Source organism: Podarcis pityusensis (genome assembly GCF_964106645.2).
Source record: "Podarcis pityusensis genome assembly, chromosome: 12".
In the NCBI taxonomy this organism is placed as follows: Eukaryota; Metazoa; Chordata; class Lepidosauria; order Squamata; family Lacertidae; genus Podarcis; species Podarcis pityusensis.
This window is the reverse complement of record NC_138037.1, coordinates 10,150,663-10,169,173: the sequence shown is the minus strand read 5'-3', so window position 1 is coordinate 10,169,173 and position 18,511 is coordinate 10,150,663. Positions and strand designations below refer to the sequence as shown.

General features: G+C 44.6%; 1 protein-coding gene and 1 long non-coding RNA gene across 8 annotated transcripts in view; one reads left to right on the top strand and one right to left on the bottom strand.

Annotated features, from left to right (window-relative positions):
- LOC308459004 (sodium channel protein type 5 subunit alpha-like) overlaps window positions 1-18,511 on the bottom strand; it is a 294,603-nt gene that overhangs the window by 16,197 nt on the left and 259,895 nt on the right. For 3 of the 7 annotated variants that reach the window (XM_080973958.1, XM_080973961.1, XM_080973964.1), the window contains 2 exons: window positions 14,033-14,155; window positions 13,049-13,171 (listed from right to left, as the gene is read on the bottom strand). The exons of 1 other annotated variant lie outside the window; for it this stretch is intronic. In XM_080973958.1, the coding sequence (XP_080830084.1) occupies window positions 13,049-13,171; window positions 14,033-14,155 (246 nt within the window). The remainder of the gene's footprint in view (window positions 1-13,048; window positions 13,172-14,032; window positions 14,156-18,511) is intronic. 3 more of the 7 variants (XM_080973960.1, XM_080973963.1, XM_080973959.1) reach the window with 2 other exon arrangements.
- LOC308459218 overlaps window positions 1-18,511 on the top strand; it is a 96,318-nt gene that overhangs the window by 74,946 nt on the left and 2,861 nt on the right. Inside the window, exon 2 of the long non-coding RNA XR_013977914.1 lies at window positions 15,504-15,617. This is a non-coding gene — a long non-coding RNA (uncharacterized lncRNA). The remainder of the gene's footprint in view (window positions 1-15,503; window positions 15,618-18,511) is intronic.

Genomic DNA, 18,511 nt, shown 5'->3' with positions numbered 1-18,511 from the left:
ATAACGTTGGAACTCCAACTCCCATTGGCCCCAGCCATATTGACCAATGGCCGGGGATGCTGGGACCTGTAGTTCAACTTCACCATATCAATGACTCTCGATCTAAAAGTTAAATATAATCTGGGCTGGAGGCCAAGACACCACTGATTAGAAAACAAAGACATGCTGGAAGGCTTGTGGTAATAGCCATGGCCTATACATTCTATCCAGTCAGTGTTCCAAGTCCTGTGGCGGAGGAACAGACCCCTATACGCACCTTGCACCTAAAACAGCCTTCCACAACCCTCCATAGCCAATGGAAAGGGAGGATGAGAATTGTAGTTCAAAACATCTGGAATGCACCAGGATGGGGAAGGCTGACTTAAAGCAATATGTGAGATGGATACACATGGTGCTGATTTGAACAATCTTTCCCCCCTTTTGTAAGAGGAATGAATTAGTCACCAGCTTCTATTTCACATATTACTTGAAATGCAAGATGGGGGAAAGGGATGCATCCCTGTCCCTCCAGTCCTAATTTAGAGTTGGATTGATTTAACCCTTGCTTTCATTTTCCCAGTACACAGTATATTGCCACCTCCCGCATCTTATTATCTACAAAAAGCTACATTTTTTCATGGACTATAAAGAGGACCATAAGCAACACAACATGTTTAATCGGGCATGCAAAATAATACTGTACAATTAAGGATATGATAATGTATGATCCGGCCCAAAGCCCAATGATGTCAGGGAGAATGATGCCGATTGACTTTTGGAAAGGTTTGGGACCAAATAAGACATAGATCAATCAAGATAATACCATCAAGGGAAGAAAAGTCACATTTGCAATATGGTTCCGAAGCAGCAAAAATGAATTATGTAGCAAACACATAGTATCGTCCCTGGCAGGAAATAGTATAATGGCAACATGCATTCCAATGGACAATATGACCATCAAATTACGGACACATCACTCAATATTTTGAACCACCATATGTACAGTACAAAGGGTTTACATGCATGCAGAGCATTACATTGGGGCCCAATCCAGCAAAAGGTAAGTCACGATCCAGCAGCAGAATGGAGCTTAGATGCATTAACTTATGTTCTATTGATTTAAAACTGTGCTTGGTTCAGTCATGGCAAACTTTTGTTGGACTGTTTCCATCTTACTGAGACATATTAAAGGCTTGGGAAGTCTTCTGTAAATCTGGCATTATCACAGACACTGCCAACTCTTCGTCAAGACTGAAGTAGAGGAGTGCAATAATTGGTCTACCCTTTGTGGCTTTCTCTGAATTTGAATCCTTCTGCTTTTCTGAGAGCTCCTTACTTAACCTTCCCCTCCTTCTGCTTACATTTTGGAAACTGAGACAAAGTGGTAGGGAACTGGGGAGGGAATAACATTTTGAGTCATGTGTGAATTAAATTATGGAAAACATCACTTCTTGTCGTCTAACAGGCCAGTGTCTGACTTTCTGACAAGCCCATCATATAACATTGATTTCACCATTAGTATTTGCAGTGTCTGTAAAGGAGAAGAAAAGAAGCAGGAGCATAAGATTCTATACATCAGAGGAAGGTGATTTGTTCTAGTGCATTGGAAAAAATACTAATGATGATGACTTTAAAAAATATATTTTAGAAATCAAGGATAGGGCAGTCATTTGTTTTAATTGTGAACAAACGTCCTTCTTTTGTAAGGGGGGAGGGAATGTGGCCCTCCAAATGTTGCTGGACTCCAAATACCATCACCCCCAGGTCAACGGTCGGGGTGATGGGATTTGTAGTCCCAATAGCATCTGGAGAGTCTCAAGTTCCCATGTGTTCTGTTGGTATAGAACATTAGTACTGACACTTGCAATGTAATAATTTGCTGGGGCGACCCAATCAGATGGGCAGGATACGAATATTTTTTTTTAATTATTATTATTATTCTTTAACACTGGCTGCCTCTCATTTAGTACGTTCTAATACAATGTCTGCTGTATAAAGTTGTGCTGCTTATCCCTGGAAGGAAACAGGAGGGACTGCTGTGGGACAAAGGATTTCTATGGAAACAGGAGAGATGTGGTCATTGACTAACCTGCAGGGAACTGGACTGTGTGTCAGGAATGCGGTCAAGGTGTGACTGGGGTGTGCAGTAATAAATAATAATAATAATAAATTTTATTTATACCCCGCCCTCCCCGGCCAGAGCTGGGCTCAGGGCGGCTAACACCAGTAAAATTACAATAAAAACATAATAGAAGAAAAAAAACACCCCAATTAAAATACAGGTTAAAATACAATTTAAAATGCAGCCTCATTTTAAAAGTAGCCCATAGATCAAAACCATAAGGGGAGGGAAACATAAGGGTCAGATTGAGTCCAAACCAAAGGCCAGGCGGAACAGCTCTGTCTCGCAGGCCCTGCGGAAAGATGTCAAGTCCCGCAGGGCCCTAGTCTCTTGTGACAGAGCGTTCCACCAAATCGGGGCCAGTACTGAAAAGGCCCTGGCCCTAGTTGAGATCAATCTAACCACCTTGCGACTTGGGACCTCCAAAGTGTTGTCATTTGTGGACCTTAAGGTCCTCTGCGGGGCATGCCAGGAGCACTTATGTGAGCACTTAAGCTCACATAAAATAGAGAATAGCATCCATGAGAGTGCACATCTGCGTTGTGCTGATAACAGGGCCGGCCGGCCCATCAGGTGGACTGAGGCAGCCACCTCGGGCAGCAGAATCTCACAGGGCGGTGCCCCTACAGACGCCATGGAAGCAAGAAGGGGCAGCTTCCAGCGAGATCTCACTGTCTAGAGGTGCCAGAGATTAATGCTGGCAAAGCATGCACTCTGCCACTGAGTCATGGCCTCTCCCTAATTAGCCTTAGGCTCTGTCCCTGTTGTATTCCCCTCTGGTTTCCTTTTCAAAGGAGGGCAGGGTAAAGATTTGCACAATTATAGTCAGCTTTTCTAAGTGTGTTTGGTGGCACTTCATTTCTTATGTGCCGAATTCAGATATGCAAAACTCCCAATAGCAGTTTGGCTCTCATTATGTGCTTTGCTTTTATTTTTCTACAATATCTGCTCCCTTATCTATTTGGAAAATACAGTCTCTGTACTGCTTTTATGTTTTGCAACTCTGATTATAGTCTCTCTGTACTTTTCGATTTTGCATGAGTAAAAAGCTTAATGTAAAAAAAAACCCCAACTTTAAAAAAAAAAAAAGTTAAAGAAGAGCAGGGGAGGGATGTGAACAATTAATCGTAAAGCTCTCCTAAGATTCATTGTCGTTTGTCATTCATGGCTGTTCCTTCATCATAAATCAGTCACTGTATTCCTGGCTCGAGGAAGAATTAGCCTTCATGGTAGCCTGGAAAGCAAGAGGAGTAGAACATTTTGTGCTCAACAGCAGTGTAGCCTGTGGTGGTTATGAGTGAGATCTATGCATGTGGATGTGTTTATATCTGCCCACCTTTTTCGCATGAAAACCAGCGGATAAAATACTTTGGGCTTGTCTGTCTAATGTCCAGAAACATTTCATTTAAGAGCTGCTTATAGTTTGTGCCCGCTCGTGCGTTTCTGTGATGTCTGTGGCATTTTTGTTGACCCAATTAACATTATTCAAATTAAAAGTACAGTGGTACCTCTGGTTACGAACTTAATTCGTTCCGGAGGTCCGTTCTTAACCTGAAACCATTCTTAACCTGAGGTACCACTTTAGCTAATGGGGCCTCCCGCTGCCAGCGCCACACGATTTCTCTTCTCATTCTGAGGTAAAGTTCTTAACCCAAGGTACTACTTCTGGGTTAGCAGAGTCTGTAACCTGAAGTGTTTGTAACCCGAGGTGTTTGTAACATGAGGTACCACTTTTTAAGAAAGCAGCTCCTGTTTGAATACTGGCCAAAACAAAATCTTTTATGCTGGCTGTGTGTGCGGTGAATGCAACCACACACATTTGGTCCTTGTTCAATGTCCCTCTGTGCCAACCCAGAACTACTGCGAATACACTGCATGGCACACATGTGAGATTGTAAGACTTGAATTTCCAAATGAGGAACGCTGTGGGAAAAGGGACATGCACAAATTCAAGACACAAGCATGCGGGTTAAGCGGGGTGGGGGTGCAAAAGGATCCACCAGGCCATGGAATGCCCAGCCTTCTCTCTCCCTTCTCTCCTGTTGCCTCCTGAACACGTCAAAGAAAGCTCATTCAGGTAACAAGACAAGGTACAAAAAACGTGGACACAAAAACATTTGGAGGGCAAAGCTACCCATGGCTACTCACTATGTGCAGGGACACAAGACACAATAAGAGATTGAGTGTTGGGGGGGGGAGACTCATTTAATTTCATTGTACAATGACAATAAAGGTATTATTATTATTATTATTATTATTATTATTATTATTATTATTATCATCAGTTGCTGGGAATCACAAATAGGAAGGAGTGCTGTGGCATTCAGGTCCTGCTTTCAGGCTTCCCAGAGGCATCTAGCTGGTCAGGATGCTGGACTAAAGAGACCTTTGGGCTGATCCTCCTGTTCCTTGTATGTCCCAGGGCAACAAAGCACAATTCTCTTTGACACCCATTGATGGCAGTAGTTGGGCGCTTAGAAAAACGTGAGGTTATTACCAGGACTCAGCGTGAATGGTGACTTGCAAATTTAAGAAAGCTTGTCCTTCTAGAGCAGCCGTTCTCAACCTGTGGGTCCCCAGATGTTGTTGGACTACAACTCCCATCATCCCTGAGCTCTGGCCTTGCTAGCTAGGGATGATGGGAGTTGTAGTCCAACGACATCTGGGGACCCACAGGTTGAGAACCGCTGTTCTAGAGTCTAGGATGTTTAACCTAAGCTTCTTTTCCTTTCCTTTAGCTTCACTGAAAAGAATGCAGATTGTAAAGCACCTGCTCTCTCCAATTGTATATGTGTCAAAAAAACAACAGATCTGTTTCCTCAGTATTTTCTGTCTTGCGGCGGCCAAAGGAACCCAAACTGAGCTCAGACTGAATGAAGGACAAATGAGACATGACTTTATTCATGAGATTAGAAATTCTGCAAATGGCCTTTTATAAAAGAGCTCCTGATCTAGGTGGGACTATGAGGAAGGGGCGAGGAATTTAACCTTTTGCTGAAGTCCTGCTTTGGATCACTGTTCTACCCGCCCCCCAAAAAGCCATCCCCATTGCTCCTGTTCAGGAAATGAGGAGAGGCACCTGGTTGCTGATAGAAGGATTGAGAGCCAGCGTGTAATAGTTAGGCATATTGGACAATTACTAGGGAGATCAGGGTTCAAAAACCCCCTTAGCCATGAAGCTGGCTGGGTGACCAGTCACTGTCACTCAGCCTAATCTGCCTAACAGAGTTATTGCAAGGAGAACATGGGAAGGTGTGGGAGAACCATATATGCTACCATTAGCTCCTTGGATATAAATGCAATACAACAGCAACAACAAATGTCACATCTAGTTTGCCCCTAAAAATGACACTTCAACTCCTTGCTTGGACATAGGGAGTTGCACCTTCTCCACCTGTTGCAGTGAAGCAGCAGCTTCTGCCAGCAATTCTGCTCTGCTGCCAGGACAAAATGCCAAAACAGAAGGTTTTTTTAAGGAAGCAGAGGGAGTGGTGATGGAGGGCATATGTATTCGTATCTGCAACATACTTGGGTCCCCGTTGAAGCAGTTGGGCATGCATGGCTACAAATGTACACATGCATTTCTTCAGGTGCTGGAGGGTATGTGTCTTGAATCACAGGTCCCCAAAACCCTGGTTTTGGAACCTTATTTCCTACAATGCCAACACTCTGGGCACTCAGCAAACCAAGCAGACTACCAAGCTCTGTAGGGTCAAGGCCACCCTCTAGGCTTCAGAAACATCCCAAATGCTATCAGCCAACCTCCATGATCAGGCTGTGAGCCAGCTCCTCATTCTAACCAATGCCATAAGAACAGAAGATGAACCTACTGGATCAGTCCAAAGGCTCGTATAGTCCAGCACCCTGTTCTCACAGTGGCCATCCAAATGCCTGTTGAATACAACAGCACTCTGCCCACCTGCAATTCCTAGTATCCAAACAACCCGTGTTGCAAAAGAGAACGTGTTGCCTAAGGTAAAGGTAAAGGGACCCCTGACCATTAGGTCCAGTCGTGACCAACTGGGGTTGCGGCGCTCATCTCGCTTTATTGGCCGAGGGAGCCAGCGTACAGTTTCTGGGTCATGTGGCCAGCATGACTAAGCCACTTCTGGAGAACCAGAGCAGCGCACGGAAACACCGTTTACCTTCCCTCCGGAGCGGTACCTATTTATCTACTTGCACTTTGTGCTTTCAAACTGCTAGATTGGCAGGAGCTGGGACCAAACAACAGGAGCTCACCCTGTCATGGGGATTTAAACCGCCAACCTTCTGATCGGCAAGTCCTAGGCTCTGCGCCACCCACATCCCTAACGTGTTGCCTAGACACCTGCAATTCCTGACAAATGGTATTCAGAAGCACCATGTCTCTCATCACAGCGAAGGTAGAGCATAGCCATTGTGGCAAGTAGCCTCTCCTCTGACTTCTGCCTCGTTTTGCACTCTGATCCAGAACTAACCACCAGCCCACCTGGGCCACATTCTGTGTCTGTGGACCATTGTTTGCCTCTCCAGAATCTGAATTCTGATCTGCCTGTGCTAGAGCTCAGCTATGGGCCCCATGGTGCTGTCTCTGAGCTTGGGCAAGTTTTGACAATAGCCCTCAGCAACCTAGTCTACTGCATGTGTGCCACAGTTCAATGTCTCACTGTGTAGCCCACCACTGCATGAATCAGTCCTGAGCAAGAGTTTTAAATAAAAACAGGAAGGAGGGCGGGGGATGGAGCGACTACCTAGGTGTATTCGCAGAGATCAAGGATGGGGAAACTTCATTTGACCCTTGCCTCAGGGTACCTTCCCTTCACATTCAGTCCTGATGCTCTGATTAGCCCACCATCATAGGCCCCATTAACTTCAAAGAAGTTTTGCCAAGTCCATTGGCTTGAAAACTAGGCTATTGTCTCATAATGTGTTCCCAGAGAATGAACCTACGAGCTATTATCATCCTTCCCGCTTGATGTATTTGTACTTGGGTATTAAAACTACTTAATACATCTTTTATAGGGGCTGAATTTCCTTCCGCACTCTAGAGCATATCGTCAGCTGGTAATAATGCTAAGTTTTACTGTCCGTAAGCCATGGTTTAAGTGTGGCTAAATCTACTAAAAATAAAAGGACTTGATTTTCCTGGGGCGTGTGTTCGTAATTATTCCCCATTCAAATCTCACCAAGTAAATGCACCAAGAGAGGAAGAAAAGGGGTCAGTCCAGCACAGCAGGCACTAGGGGTGGAGGAGAAATTCGACTCACAACACATTTACAGCTGAATGTATCAGATTCGCACTTTCGGAAACCACACGCGAACTGAAACGCAGCTCGTCTTTGAAATTTGCACTTATGTGATTTTTATGATGCAGTTCTCCAACCAAAACATGCAAAAATGAAATTATTCAGGAAAAAGGTGCATAAAATGAAGGTATTTGTGAAAATAGCGTACAAAAATGCATTTGCTTGAAAAAATATGTACATTAGTCTAAACTGCATATAGAATTGTGTTAATTAGGGAAAAACTTGCACTAAAATGCTAATGAATTTTCATGAGGATGTTTTTTCTTTAAGCTTGCAAATTGCTGCAAAATGTGGAGGGCTGATTTTAAGATTGAGAAAAGGAAAGAAACAAAACTGACAGATTCTTCCCTCCCTAGCAGTAACACATACACAGAGCCAGAAAGTAGTTGTCTGCCTTGGTGGTGAAATAGGAGGCTTATGTTCAAATCACAACTAAATTATCCTCAATTTTTAGGGCGGTCCTGTGCCCAGCTTTACAGACAACAATCCTCTGTTTTGAGGGCAAACAGGCCTGCTGCTCTTTCCCACCAGGCAGAAATCTACTGTTTGTCCTATTTAACTGATAATAATTCTTTCTAAATTTGCACCTATGTATATCAGGCTTCCTCAACCTTGGCCCTCCAGATGTTTTGCGTAAATAAAATAAAATTATGGACCTTGTTAAAATGAACATAAAGTATGATTTTAACAGAGACATTATGCAGAGGTTCAATTGGTTTAGAGCGCCAGGCAGGGCCTTTTTTGTGGTGGTTTCCTAATGGAAGAACTTCCCTTTTATAGCTCCATTCCTGGTGGCATTTGCGCAAGCAGTGAATACATTCTAAATCTTAATTAATTCATTATTATTATAGAACTACACAATGTTTAGAAGGCATCTGAAGGCAGCCCTGTATCAGGAAGTTTTAAATCTTTGACATTTTATTATTATATTTTTATGTGCTGGAAGCCGCCCAGAGTGGCTGGGGGAACCCAGCCAGATGGGAGGGGTATAAATAATAAAATCATTACTGTACTACTATTACTATTATCTGTATGGCTTGGCAATATATAATTGAAATTTTTAAACTTTTGCTTTTTAAGATTTATGGATTGTATCACCAACATTTTACTTAGAGTAAACCTATGGAAATTAATGGGCCTAAATTTGTCATGTCCACTCATTTAAGTGGGTTTAATTCGAATATAACTAACACTGGACCTAATTTGTGCTTTAATTTGTGTTACATGGTGGTCATATTTCATTTTGTTCTTTCATGTGAATCCCTTTTGGGGAGGGAGAATTGCAACAGCTGAAAAGCAGCCTTTATTTTAAACACACACACACACACACACACACACACACACAGGAACAGCTGAGTGATGATTTTGTTTATCTGATGACTTCTCACTTTTTGATTCAAATGATTTCTCAAAGCAGAGAAAACTAAAAAACAACAACTAACAAACAGTGCAATCCTATGTAAGTCTACTCAGAAGTAAGCCCCACTGAGCCCGGTGGGATTTACTTCTGGGGACGTATGTCTAGGATTTCTGCCTAAACCTGCAGTGTCAGCTTAGCAGCAGGCAAGAATATAACAAATGGGACTAAGCTCCACTATACTTGGAAGCTGGAATCCTGCTTTAAAAGAAAACCTGTGTAAGCTGCCCAAGCCCTGAAAGTTGATGACTCTTAAGAGGTAATAATTAGAAGAACCTGCAGGACTAAGAGGCCTCACAGCAGTTTTTAGGGTGCCCAAATTGTAAGCAGCTGCAGAAGAAATGGATTTGGCAAAATGGGCATTGACCGATGTCATTACCTCTGCATTGATCTTTGCACTTTTAGTATACCAAAACGAACATAACTCTGACACACTCATATAACCAGTGCATCTGAACAAAGGCATTATGCCCCTTTTAAACATATTGCATGTATGCTTGATTGACAGAGGTGGCCTAACAAAGGAAAGGAAGTGGTAAATAAACGTCCTGAACATATGGAGGGCACCAGGTTGGCTGATCTGACCCTATGACATATTTTCCAGACTGATATATTTTAGAGCACATTAACACTTTGTACCAGCCTTCCCCTAAGTGATGCCAGCACCCAGCAGCTGGGGCCGATGGGAGTTACATAGAATCATACAATTGTGGAGTCCTGACAAAATGAATCATACAAGCAACAGTGGTCCAAATGCTTTCATAGACAGAAAATTATATATGCAAATATGGCACAGACATGCACAAGGGAACCAAGAAATACAGGAGGGATTGCAATCCTGCACACACACACACAAATGCTATGTTCACAAACAAGTGAGGGCGTAAACAAGCATATTAATGTCTACATCTCCAATTGCAAAGGTGCTTTGAAGGAAAGCAAGCCATGGGCTGCAAACGCAAACTCTTTCTTCCAAACATTTGCATATTTGACAGAACATCACATGCTAGCAATGATAATTTGGCACATTTGTGAGCATTTGCTTTAAAAGGGGGGGGGGGAGAAACAGCCGTATCTGCTTATTGCAAACGCTCCTTTTCTTTTCTTAAAAAGAAAACATTTTGTTGTTTTTGACAATGTATTTGCACAACAGAATTCTGCACTTTTTGTTTCTGAATTTGAACTTTGTGGTTTGCATCACCTCTATTTACATGCATCTAGCTCAGAACTCTTGGAAATAGAGGGGAGCTTGAAACACTGCAAACACAGAAACACAGAACGGGAAGCGGGGCAGAAGACCATCAATTCCACCTTCCCAGCTGAAGGCAGGATCCTTCACGCATTGTGTGGGTCCAAGCAAACAGCAGGCCACAGGATGTCACAAGCCATGAATAGGAATGAGCAAGGTGCGACTCATCATGTAAAGCCAATGCTTCTGATACCTGCATGCAAATGGCCCGAATGTAAACATGCACACACCGTTTAAGGGATGGCAAGTGACATGTGCAATGAAATGGAGAAGAGGAGAGAGGCGCAGGGAATGGCATGCATGGCAAGCGCAGCTAATCCAGGCATTTCTTGAGCAGGAATCCTCCAAATGATTTGGCCACATTTCTTTTATGTTCACATTTAAATGCAGCTGTAGTGCACACTGTCTTTTTGGGAAAACTTTCCACCTATTTGGGTTTTTAGAAATTGAAATTTGGTAAAGGGTGTGAAAACGAATTTGTGCATGAGAGGCGAGAGGCTATAGGCAAAGGCACCACAGCCCCAAGTTCCATTCTCAATCCTTAATCCTACATAAAGATCAGTGCTGTGTGTTAAATCTCCGCCAGGCCTGGTAAACTCTAGAGCCAAGATGCAAACTATGGCCACATCTACCCCATACATTTAAAGCGCTCTTATTCCTCTTTAAGAGTCAGGGATCCCCAATGCCCAAAATCTTGGGAACTCGAGTTTCAGTGTTTCCTAAGGACTCTCAGCTCCCTTACCAATGATAGTTCCCAGGATTCTCAGGGGAAACCGTAACTCTTAAAGTGGAATAGAGTGCTTTGAGGGCTCATCCAGACTTCCTTTTGTGCTGCGTTTCTAGTCACAGGCCTGCGCCTTACAGCACCATGATGGTAGCTCAGTTGGTACAGTATAAGACTCTTAATCTCTGGGTCTTGGGTTTGAGACCCAAATTGGGCAAAAGATTCTGGCACTGCAGGGGGTTGGACTGGATGATCCTCGGGATCCCTTCCAACTCTACAATTCTATGTCTGAATGCTTTTTTATTCCCCGTAAAAACCCACTCTTTACTGCTGAATTGGAGCAAAACAATTCAGGAAAACCTGAATTGCCGTTTGTTCAAATTTAGTGTTAAAAAGCTACTGGGAAGAATGGGAAAAGGGGGTTCAGACACAGCGCTTTAAAGCACAGACGTGCACATAGAAAGTGAAGGGCAAAAAGTGTGGATGAGCCCTAAATGTATGCAGTGGAGGAGACAAAAAAGCCTCAGAAAGACTGGCAACAGCAAACATGAAAAGATGTTTGGTATTGTCTTCTGAAAGATGGCTCCCAAGCACCCAAAGGTATTAGCATTCCTATGGCAATTCAAAACTCCTCAAGAGCACCAGGTTGAGGAAGGCTATTGTAGCCAATATAACTTATGGCTGATTCATGCATTTGACATTTTTAGGTTCAAGAAATATCTGACTTGTGGGTTAGGGACGTCACATGTATGTACTTTCAGTGGCTGGGTTCTTGTGAACAAACATGGCACTGGGAGCCTAATCTTTCTCTTAACACTGCCTTGGCGTTGGTTTATTGGGCGGCTAGCCCATTTCAAGCCATGTGCACCATTTGCAGCAGGTGCCCTATGGTTTTATTACGCCATTTAAATGTGGGGGTTTTTCGGTATCTGAGTTCAAGCAGCAAAATGTTAATCAGCTCATGCGCTGGTCTAGATACAGACTGAAGTAGTAAAATATCTTGGTTTAGATGAGTCTATAAGTGTAGGGAATGTATGTGCCCTGGAAATTGGGTGGTGCTCTCATGCCATGCCCTCTCCTTGGGCACACTTGAGACATAACATTTGCCTAACACCCTTATCCACGAAGCCCAGAACAGCTGGATTTAAACTGTCCAGTTTCCCAGCCCTATGCAAATATTACTTCCAATGTGTGGCCATTTGGTAGTCACAGAAGCAGGAGAGGCACACATGCTAGATAGGTGAGATCGTTTCCTAACGTGGGGATGGCTCTCTGCATTTATTTGTTCAAATAAATAGCTTCATGCAGAAGAGAAATCTTATCTGTCTATGTTAACTCTCAATGCAGGATATAGTAGGAATGAGGAACCGTAGAACTATATAGTGTACCAATTTGGACATCACACCAAACCATAGTTTAGCAGGCAAGAATGAGATGCAGGCTTAGACACTCTTCCTCCCCTCCCAGAAGCAAAGCCTATGGTTTTTGCTTAACCAGTGGTTTATTTTTAACCATGGCTTCTTTGAAATGTGAACTTCAAACCATGGTTTAAGAAGCTGGCTTGTTTAAACAAATCAGAGTTAATACTATCGTTTAGGGTTCTGATATCAGTGGTTAATCAAAAGTGGAAGCAAAAGTTTCTGGACTCCACTTTGTAGCTGCGCTGGAGGAGAAAAGGGGGAAATGCACGCACCGGGGGCTCACCTAGGCTCCTTTGCATCACTATGAACCATGGTTTGCTGTAACACCCAAAGGCAGCCTTTCTGTGAGGGGTCTGGTTGATGGCAACATTTGCCTCACCTTCTGGCAGCTTTTGCGGGTGCACAAAAGGCCACCTTAAAGCTGGAGAAGCCAAATTGTTTTCTTTGGAGCACCCCATTACTGAGGCAGGTTTGTCAGCCAGATGTGCACTCAGCCTGAAATGTGTTTGTAAAGTGCTGTAGGACAAGGAATGCGGCAGGATTAGCTCGTAAGGGAATCCACCAGGGTGGGCATCAGTCAAAGCTGAAGCTACTCCTACAAGCAAGCTGGATGAATTTGTCAGAGGAGGAGGGAGGCGAAAAAGGGGGTATATTGCAACATATGGCATTTATCAATTGTTTCATTTACAGCTTAGGATGAAAAACAAAAACAAAAACACAACTAAGGAATGAATGAACAAATGATGGAAGGAAGGAAGGAATGATGGCCCTCACAACATGCTGGTGGATGTCCGTGGACAGATGGGCTTCAATGATGGGTCATGTGGGTTGTTGTTTTAACTGAATCTTACCCTCATCCCTTCAAATCGTGATAGTGCTCTTAAGGGTCTCAGAGCTCTGAGGGTCCTAAGGGATTTAATGGGACCCATTTCGGAGTATCCAAGTGTACTAGCTATGAGGCTTACTAATGAGACCTGAATGGAGACACAAAATGGAAAAGTCCAAACCATTAGCACAAATCCTACCATTCAGCTTCTCTTCTCTGGATTTTCACCTGTAAAGATAAGCCTGGTTAATCAACTGATGAAGAAAGAGCCTAAAAGGAGGAAAAATATATAGCATTAACCCAGCACGAAGGCAGGGGCAAAACAACCCCATCAACATTCTCATGTATAAAAATCATTTCCAGGAGACCTTCAGGATATAGACCCATTCACTGGTTTCCAGTGCAAAATGAAACCACAAGACTTCAAAACCAGAGGGAACCCCCATCTTAAATGTTGTCTTACTTTCCTCAAGGTGACCACATGGAGCTCCAACTGATGTCAAAAGTTGGTCAGAAAAAGGAAGAAAGAAGGACCAGCAAAGTCTAATTCTGGCAGTGTTTTCCTGAAACACAAACTTTTTTTGTGTGCAGTTGATATGATTTTTTTATATATAATTGAATGGAAACAGCAGAGATGTGGGCACAGCTCCCATTATTAAATTATGCAAACACTGTAATTTTGTGGCCTCAAGATGAATCACTTTGCAAGACCCAGCCATTTATTACGATCCTTTGAAAAAGAATGCCATAGACTGTGATGTATCTCTGTAATACCCAATTTCGTTTTGTGTGTGTGTGTTTTAAATGGTGTTGGACCTGTGTCACTATATTACACCCTTCTCTAGAAAGAACTGTACCCATTGTCTTGCTTTGGATTAGCAAAATGAAGCCGCCATGTGCCACCTTAAGGAAAGACTGGATGGCCCGTTAACCTGTGGGAAAGAGAGAGAAGGTGCTGATTACTGGAGGTGAACACACTTCATAGACACTGAAAGACGACAACCCTTACCCTTATGCTCTCAAATCGGGACAGGGCTCGGAGGGGCCTCAAGGCCCTCAGCGTCCTGAGGGATTTCATAGCGGCCAGGTGGTCATAGCCGAGAATTGATCCTATCTGGCAAATAACTGAAATCTGTGCAGATCGAATGGAATTTGAAATTATTGGTCAAGGCGAGCAAAGAGAGACAGGAAGAGACACAGAGAGAAAAAGGAACAGCACAATCAGGGGAAGATTCTGAGAACCCAGGTAAAGTCACTTGGCCGTTTTGATACAAGTGCAGCTGTAGGTTGTGAGCGAACAGGGGCTACGTTTCTAACGAAGGATCTGCTCCACCGTGACTCAATGTGCCACGAGGCTCACCAAAGTGCTTAAAGTGAGCTGTGTAGTGGAATGAATGCCGAACTAAACATTCAGCTCCGGGGTCACTGGGATGAAAGAGTGGTGGAAGGCCAAAATCTGGGGAGGGTGGGAATGAAATTGAGAAATTGGGGTTGGGACAGGGGACCTACCAGGATAAGTGGCAGTGTGGCTGCCATCTTCCTTGCTCCCAACAATGCCTCAGGTACAACACAATACAGGGCAGTATCCAAAGAAGCAGATCTGCTGGCTCAAGGACTTTTGAGTGGGCAACAGAACTTCCCCTCCCACTCCTCCCCTTGCTTTCCCCCAAATTTGTTCTAGGTTTTCTTCCAACCCTCCTGAGCAGATTTGGGGAGAGCACAGGAGATGTGAGGGGAGAGAGGAGGGGAGGGAAGTTCTGCTGCACAGGTGGAAATCACTGTGCTAGCTAGTGGATCTACTTTATAGTGTCATTCCAAGGAGACAATCAGACAAAACATATCCACCTGCTGGGCTACCAGTAGAGGCCCATCACCACCTCTTGGGACAGTGGCCAAATGGTATTTTAAAAGGAGGGAGGTGCTGCCACTGTGGCTTGTCCCAAGAAGCCTCTGCTCCAATTTTTCAATTTTCGCTACCCCCCCTTCCCAGTTTTCTGCCCCAAGTACTCCCCAGTCTTCCTCCTCACCGTCACAAGGTTTTTACAAATCAAATTAGGTTGTTTTAGTACCCAGCTGCTGGTTGGTTTATGTTTGTGTTTTTCACTCTGATTTTACGGCTATTTTATCGTTTTATGTGGGGATTTGTTACGCTTATCTTTACAAGATGAACTCTGCTGCTTCAATCTTTAACGTACCTTGTCCTGGGCTCCCTTGGGAGGAAGGGCGATTCACAAAACCAACAGCTGAATTGATTAAAGTAACTAGATGCAATAGGGGCAACCTCCTTTCATTGACTTGTGCACCTAATTCATTCATGAGTAAGGCAAAACCTTGAGAAGGAGGCACAGCTGGGTGGGAGAACACCTGCTTTGCATGCAGAGTGCCCACAGTCCCTGCATTGCAGGCGGTTGGACCAGACAACCGTAAGGGTCCCTTCCAACTATGACTCTTGTACACTTAAACCGTGAAATGCACTACAGGTGCTGCTGTCCTCCTGACATAGATTTATCAGGTGTCTGTTCTGTGGATTAGGCAGGGAAAGGCTGCAATAGCTGGCAACTCTTTGCAGCCTTGGACACAGTCCATAGGTTGAGGTGAGTTGACTAAATACTCCGCTGTTGATTTTGGAGGTATTTCATTTCTCCCTGTCAAATTTTATTCATAGGAGAAACCTCAACCGTATAGGCTTGGCGCTTTGGACTTGATTAAATGTGACCTCGGAAGATATTTTTAAAATAATCAAACAGCTTTCAAAATCCGTGCTGACTGCCCCACATAGCCCAGGCAAACGCGGAAGTCAGCACTTTTCAAAGAGAGCTTCCCTGCCCCCCCACCGCTCCCCCCCCCCCAATGCAAGCTTGTTAAGCAAGACCTGATTCTTTCCAACACATCTGCCTGAGCCTCTCTCCCCCGATGAATGTTGCACCCATAATCCTGCCCTGCTAGAATGCCACACAGCAGTGCTTCCAAATGCAAGACTTCCATGCGCCTTCTAGTAATTTGTACGGAATTGGTTTTATGCCTCTGGAAATGCTTGCCGTCTCACTTCACACATTGTTCCTATTAATCACAATTCCCGTTTACAACATTTGTATGATGCCCGATAACAAAAGTTCTCTGAGAGGAAAGTAAAGGCAAGATTCTAAATGTTACGTCAACTTGGGTGGCCATAATCTCTTGGATGAGTAAAGCATCCGTTTTTTGCACAGGATAACACCCCAGAGCCCTGTGAGGCTGCAAGGCTGACCACTTTTTCTTCCTGACCTGAACTTACTTGCCAATGCAGCTGGAAGAAGTACTGTTAGAAAGCTGGGGTGGAGGGGAAGGTGGTCAATTCTGCTAGCAAAACCCAGCATTGGTTGCTAGGCATGGTACTAGATCTGAGAGGAGGATGGGGATTAGTGAAATGGCGGCTGCTGTCACATCGGCACATAAAACTATTGTCAAAGAGCGAGCCGACAGTAAATCACACCATAACTCTTTATTAGCAAAAACACAGTCTTTACAGTCTTGGCTGAGTGCCAGGCCTAATGAGCAGCTCATGGGGTAGGTCGTACCCCATGATCCAGTTGCCAAGACTCAAAGTCCCTGCTTCTCCACAGCCATCTAAGTCCCCTCATCTATCTCCAGGGCTTTCCCCAAGCAAATTTTTCCTGCATGTGGCCTGGCACTGTTCCACCTGTTTCAGCTCTCTTCTGGTTCTGTAAGACAATGGGGGAGGTGAGCTTGTTGCAGCAGGAGCGGGAGGCACCCATGACTCTTCGCCAGCCTGACTCAACTCTTCCTCTTGGCTTCACCTGCTTCAGCTTCTGCCTCCGATTCTGGGCTTCTCTCTGCCACAGGCTCTCCCTGCTCACCAAGCCCTGTTACCTCCCCAGCTCCCAACACCTCTTCCCAGCCTTCTCCCTCTGACCCCAGGTTCTGATCCTGCTTTCCTTGGCGGTTCCCCAGCTGGTTCCTCCCACCATTCCTCTGTGTCGAACCAGTTCATGACACCTATGCAGTTCCCCAATGGGAAGGGTCACTTGGATGCCTCTTTTCCAGATGAAAAGGGCAGAATCCTCAGAGAGGACCCTTGATCCTATGAACTGCATTTGATCATTTCAGGAATACAGGAAGCTGGCATACACTGTCCAACTATTACTCCATGTAGCTCAGCATTGTCCACACTGACTGGCTCTGCAGGGCTTCAGGCATGGGGTCTCTCCCAGCCAGACCTGGAGATGATGCAGATTGAAGCTGAGACTTACTGCATGAGAAGCAGTTGCTCTTCCATTGAGCTACAACCCTACCATTCAGGTAGCCAACAATGTCCCTGCGACAGCAGCAGCCATTATGCAAATAACCATCTTCCACCGAGAACAATTTGCATGCCTAGCTTCCAATGGGAAGAGGCCGCCATGCTTAAGAGTCCTGGAAATAAAGGGACAAGAATGCAAAGGCGAGGAACCACCAGCACTTACCCACTGACCTATCCAGCAGCAAAGAGAAAACCTGGTTTAGAATTTACATTAACGTCACATGCTCAATTTCAGTTGCTAAGCTATTGGGGCAGCCATTTCTCTCTTTCACCTTCACTGACCTCCCAGGACTGGTTGTGAGGATAATGAAAGGCGGCAATAACTGGATGGTGAACAGTGGCGTAGAACATAAATAATGAGCAGGCCATGTTGTTGTTCCAGACCCTCGTTCATTTCAGTTCGGAGCCAAGTGAAAGATAAGCTCAAACATCATTAAAGACTTCCTAGCATTTGTCCCAGGGGTATGGCTGCAGATATGTGGCATTATGTGACACCCAGCCTCGGAGAAGAGGGCACGCAAGGCAAATTCAGGCCAAAAATATGCAGGCTGTCCTCAGCCCCCCTTACCCTCGCTTCTTCCGCACTGAGCCCTCCCGTAATCCTCAGCGTTTATAGATATCCTGGCCCCACCTGTTTCATACTCTCATTGGCTATGGACATTTTTAGCTCATCACGGCTGGTGACTTAATGTTAAGCTTTGGGGGAAACCGGTTGCTGGGTAGCCACTCAAGCAAAAACTCAATACCTTTTGGCATCCGGACAAACCAGAGCATTTCCATCAGGGCTCTGTTTGTCGGCAATTATTGACCGTCCCCTGTTCGTTCAGATCTGCGTCCAAGGGAAGATGCAGAAATTGGAACATTGTGCCTGGGAGAGCCATCGGAAGCGACAGCTGAGGTCACAGACCTAGGTCATGTCCACCCCTGTACTTTTAAACAGCATTTAAAGCAGATGCCCCCCCCCATCAAGGGGACTCTAGTTTACCCCCTTTCAGAGCTATGATTTCCAGCACCCTTAACACACTAACATTCACAGGATTCTTTGGGGGAAGCCATGTGATTTCAATGGAAGGTGTGGATGTGGCCCTAGAGAGCCATGGAAGCACAGTCTGTGGAACCTCAGGGGCTGAGCCTTTTCCTCCTTCAACTTTCCCTCCACATCCATCTTTTGCCTATGTGTCTCCTCCA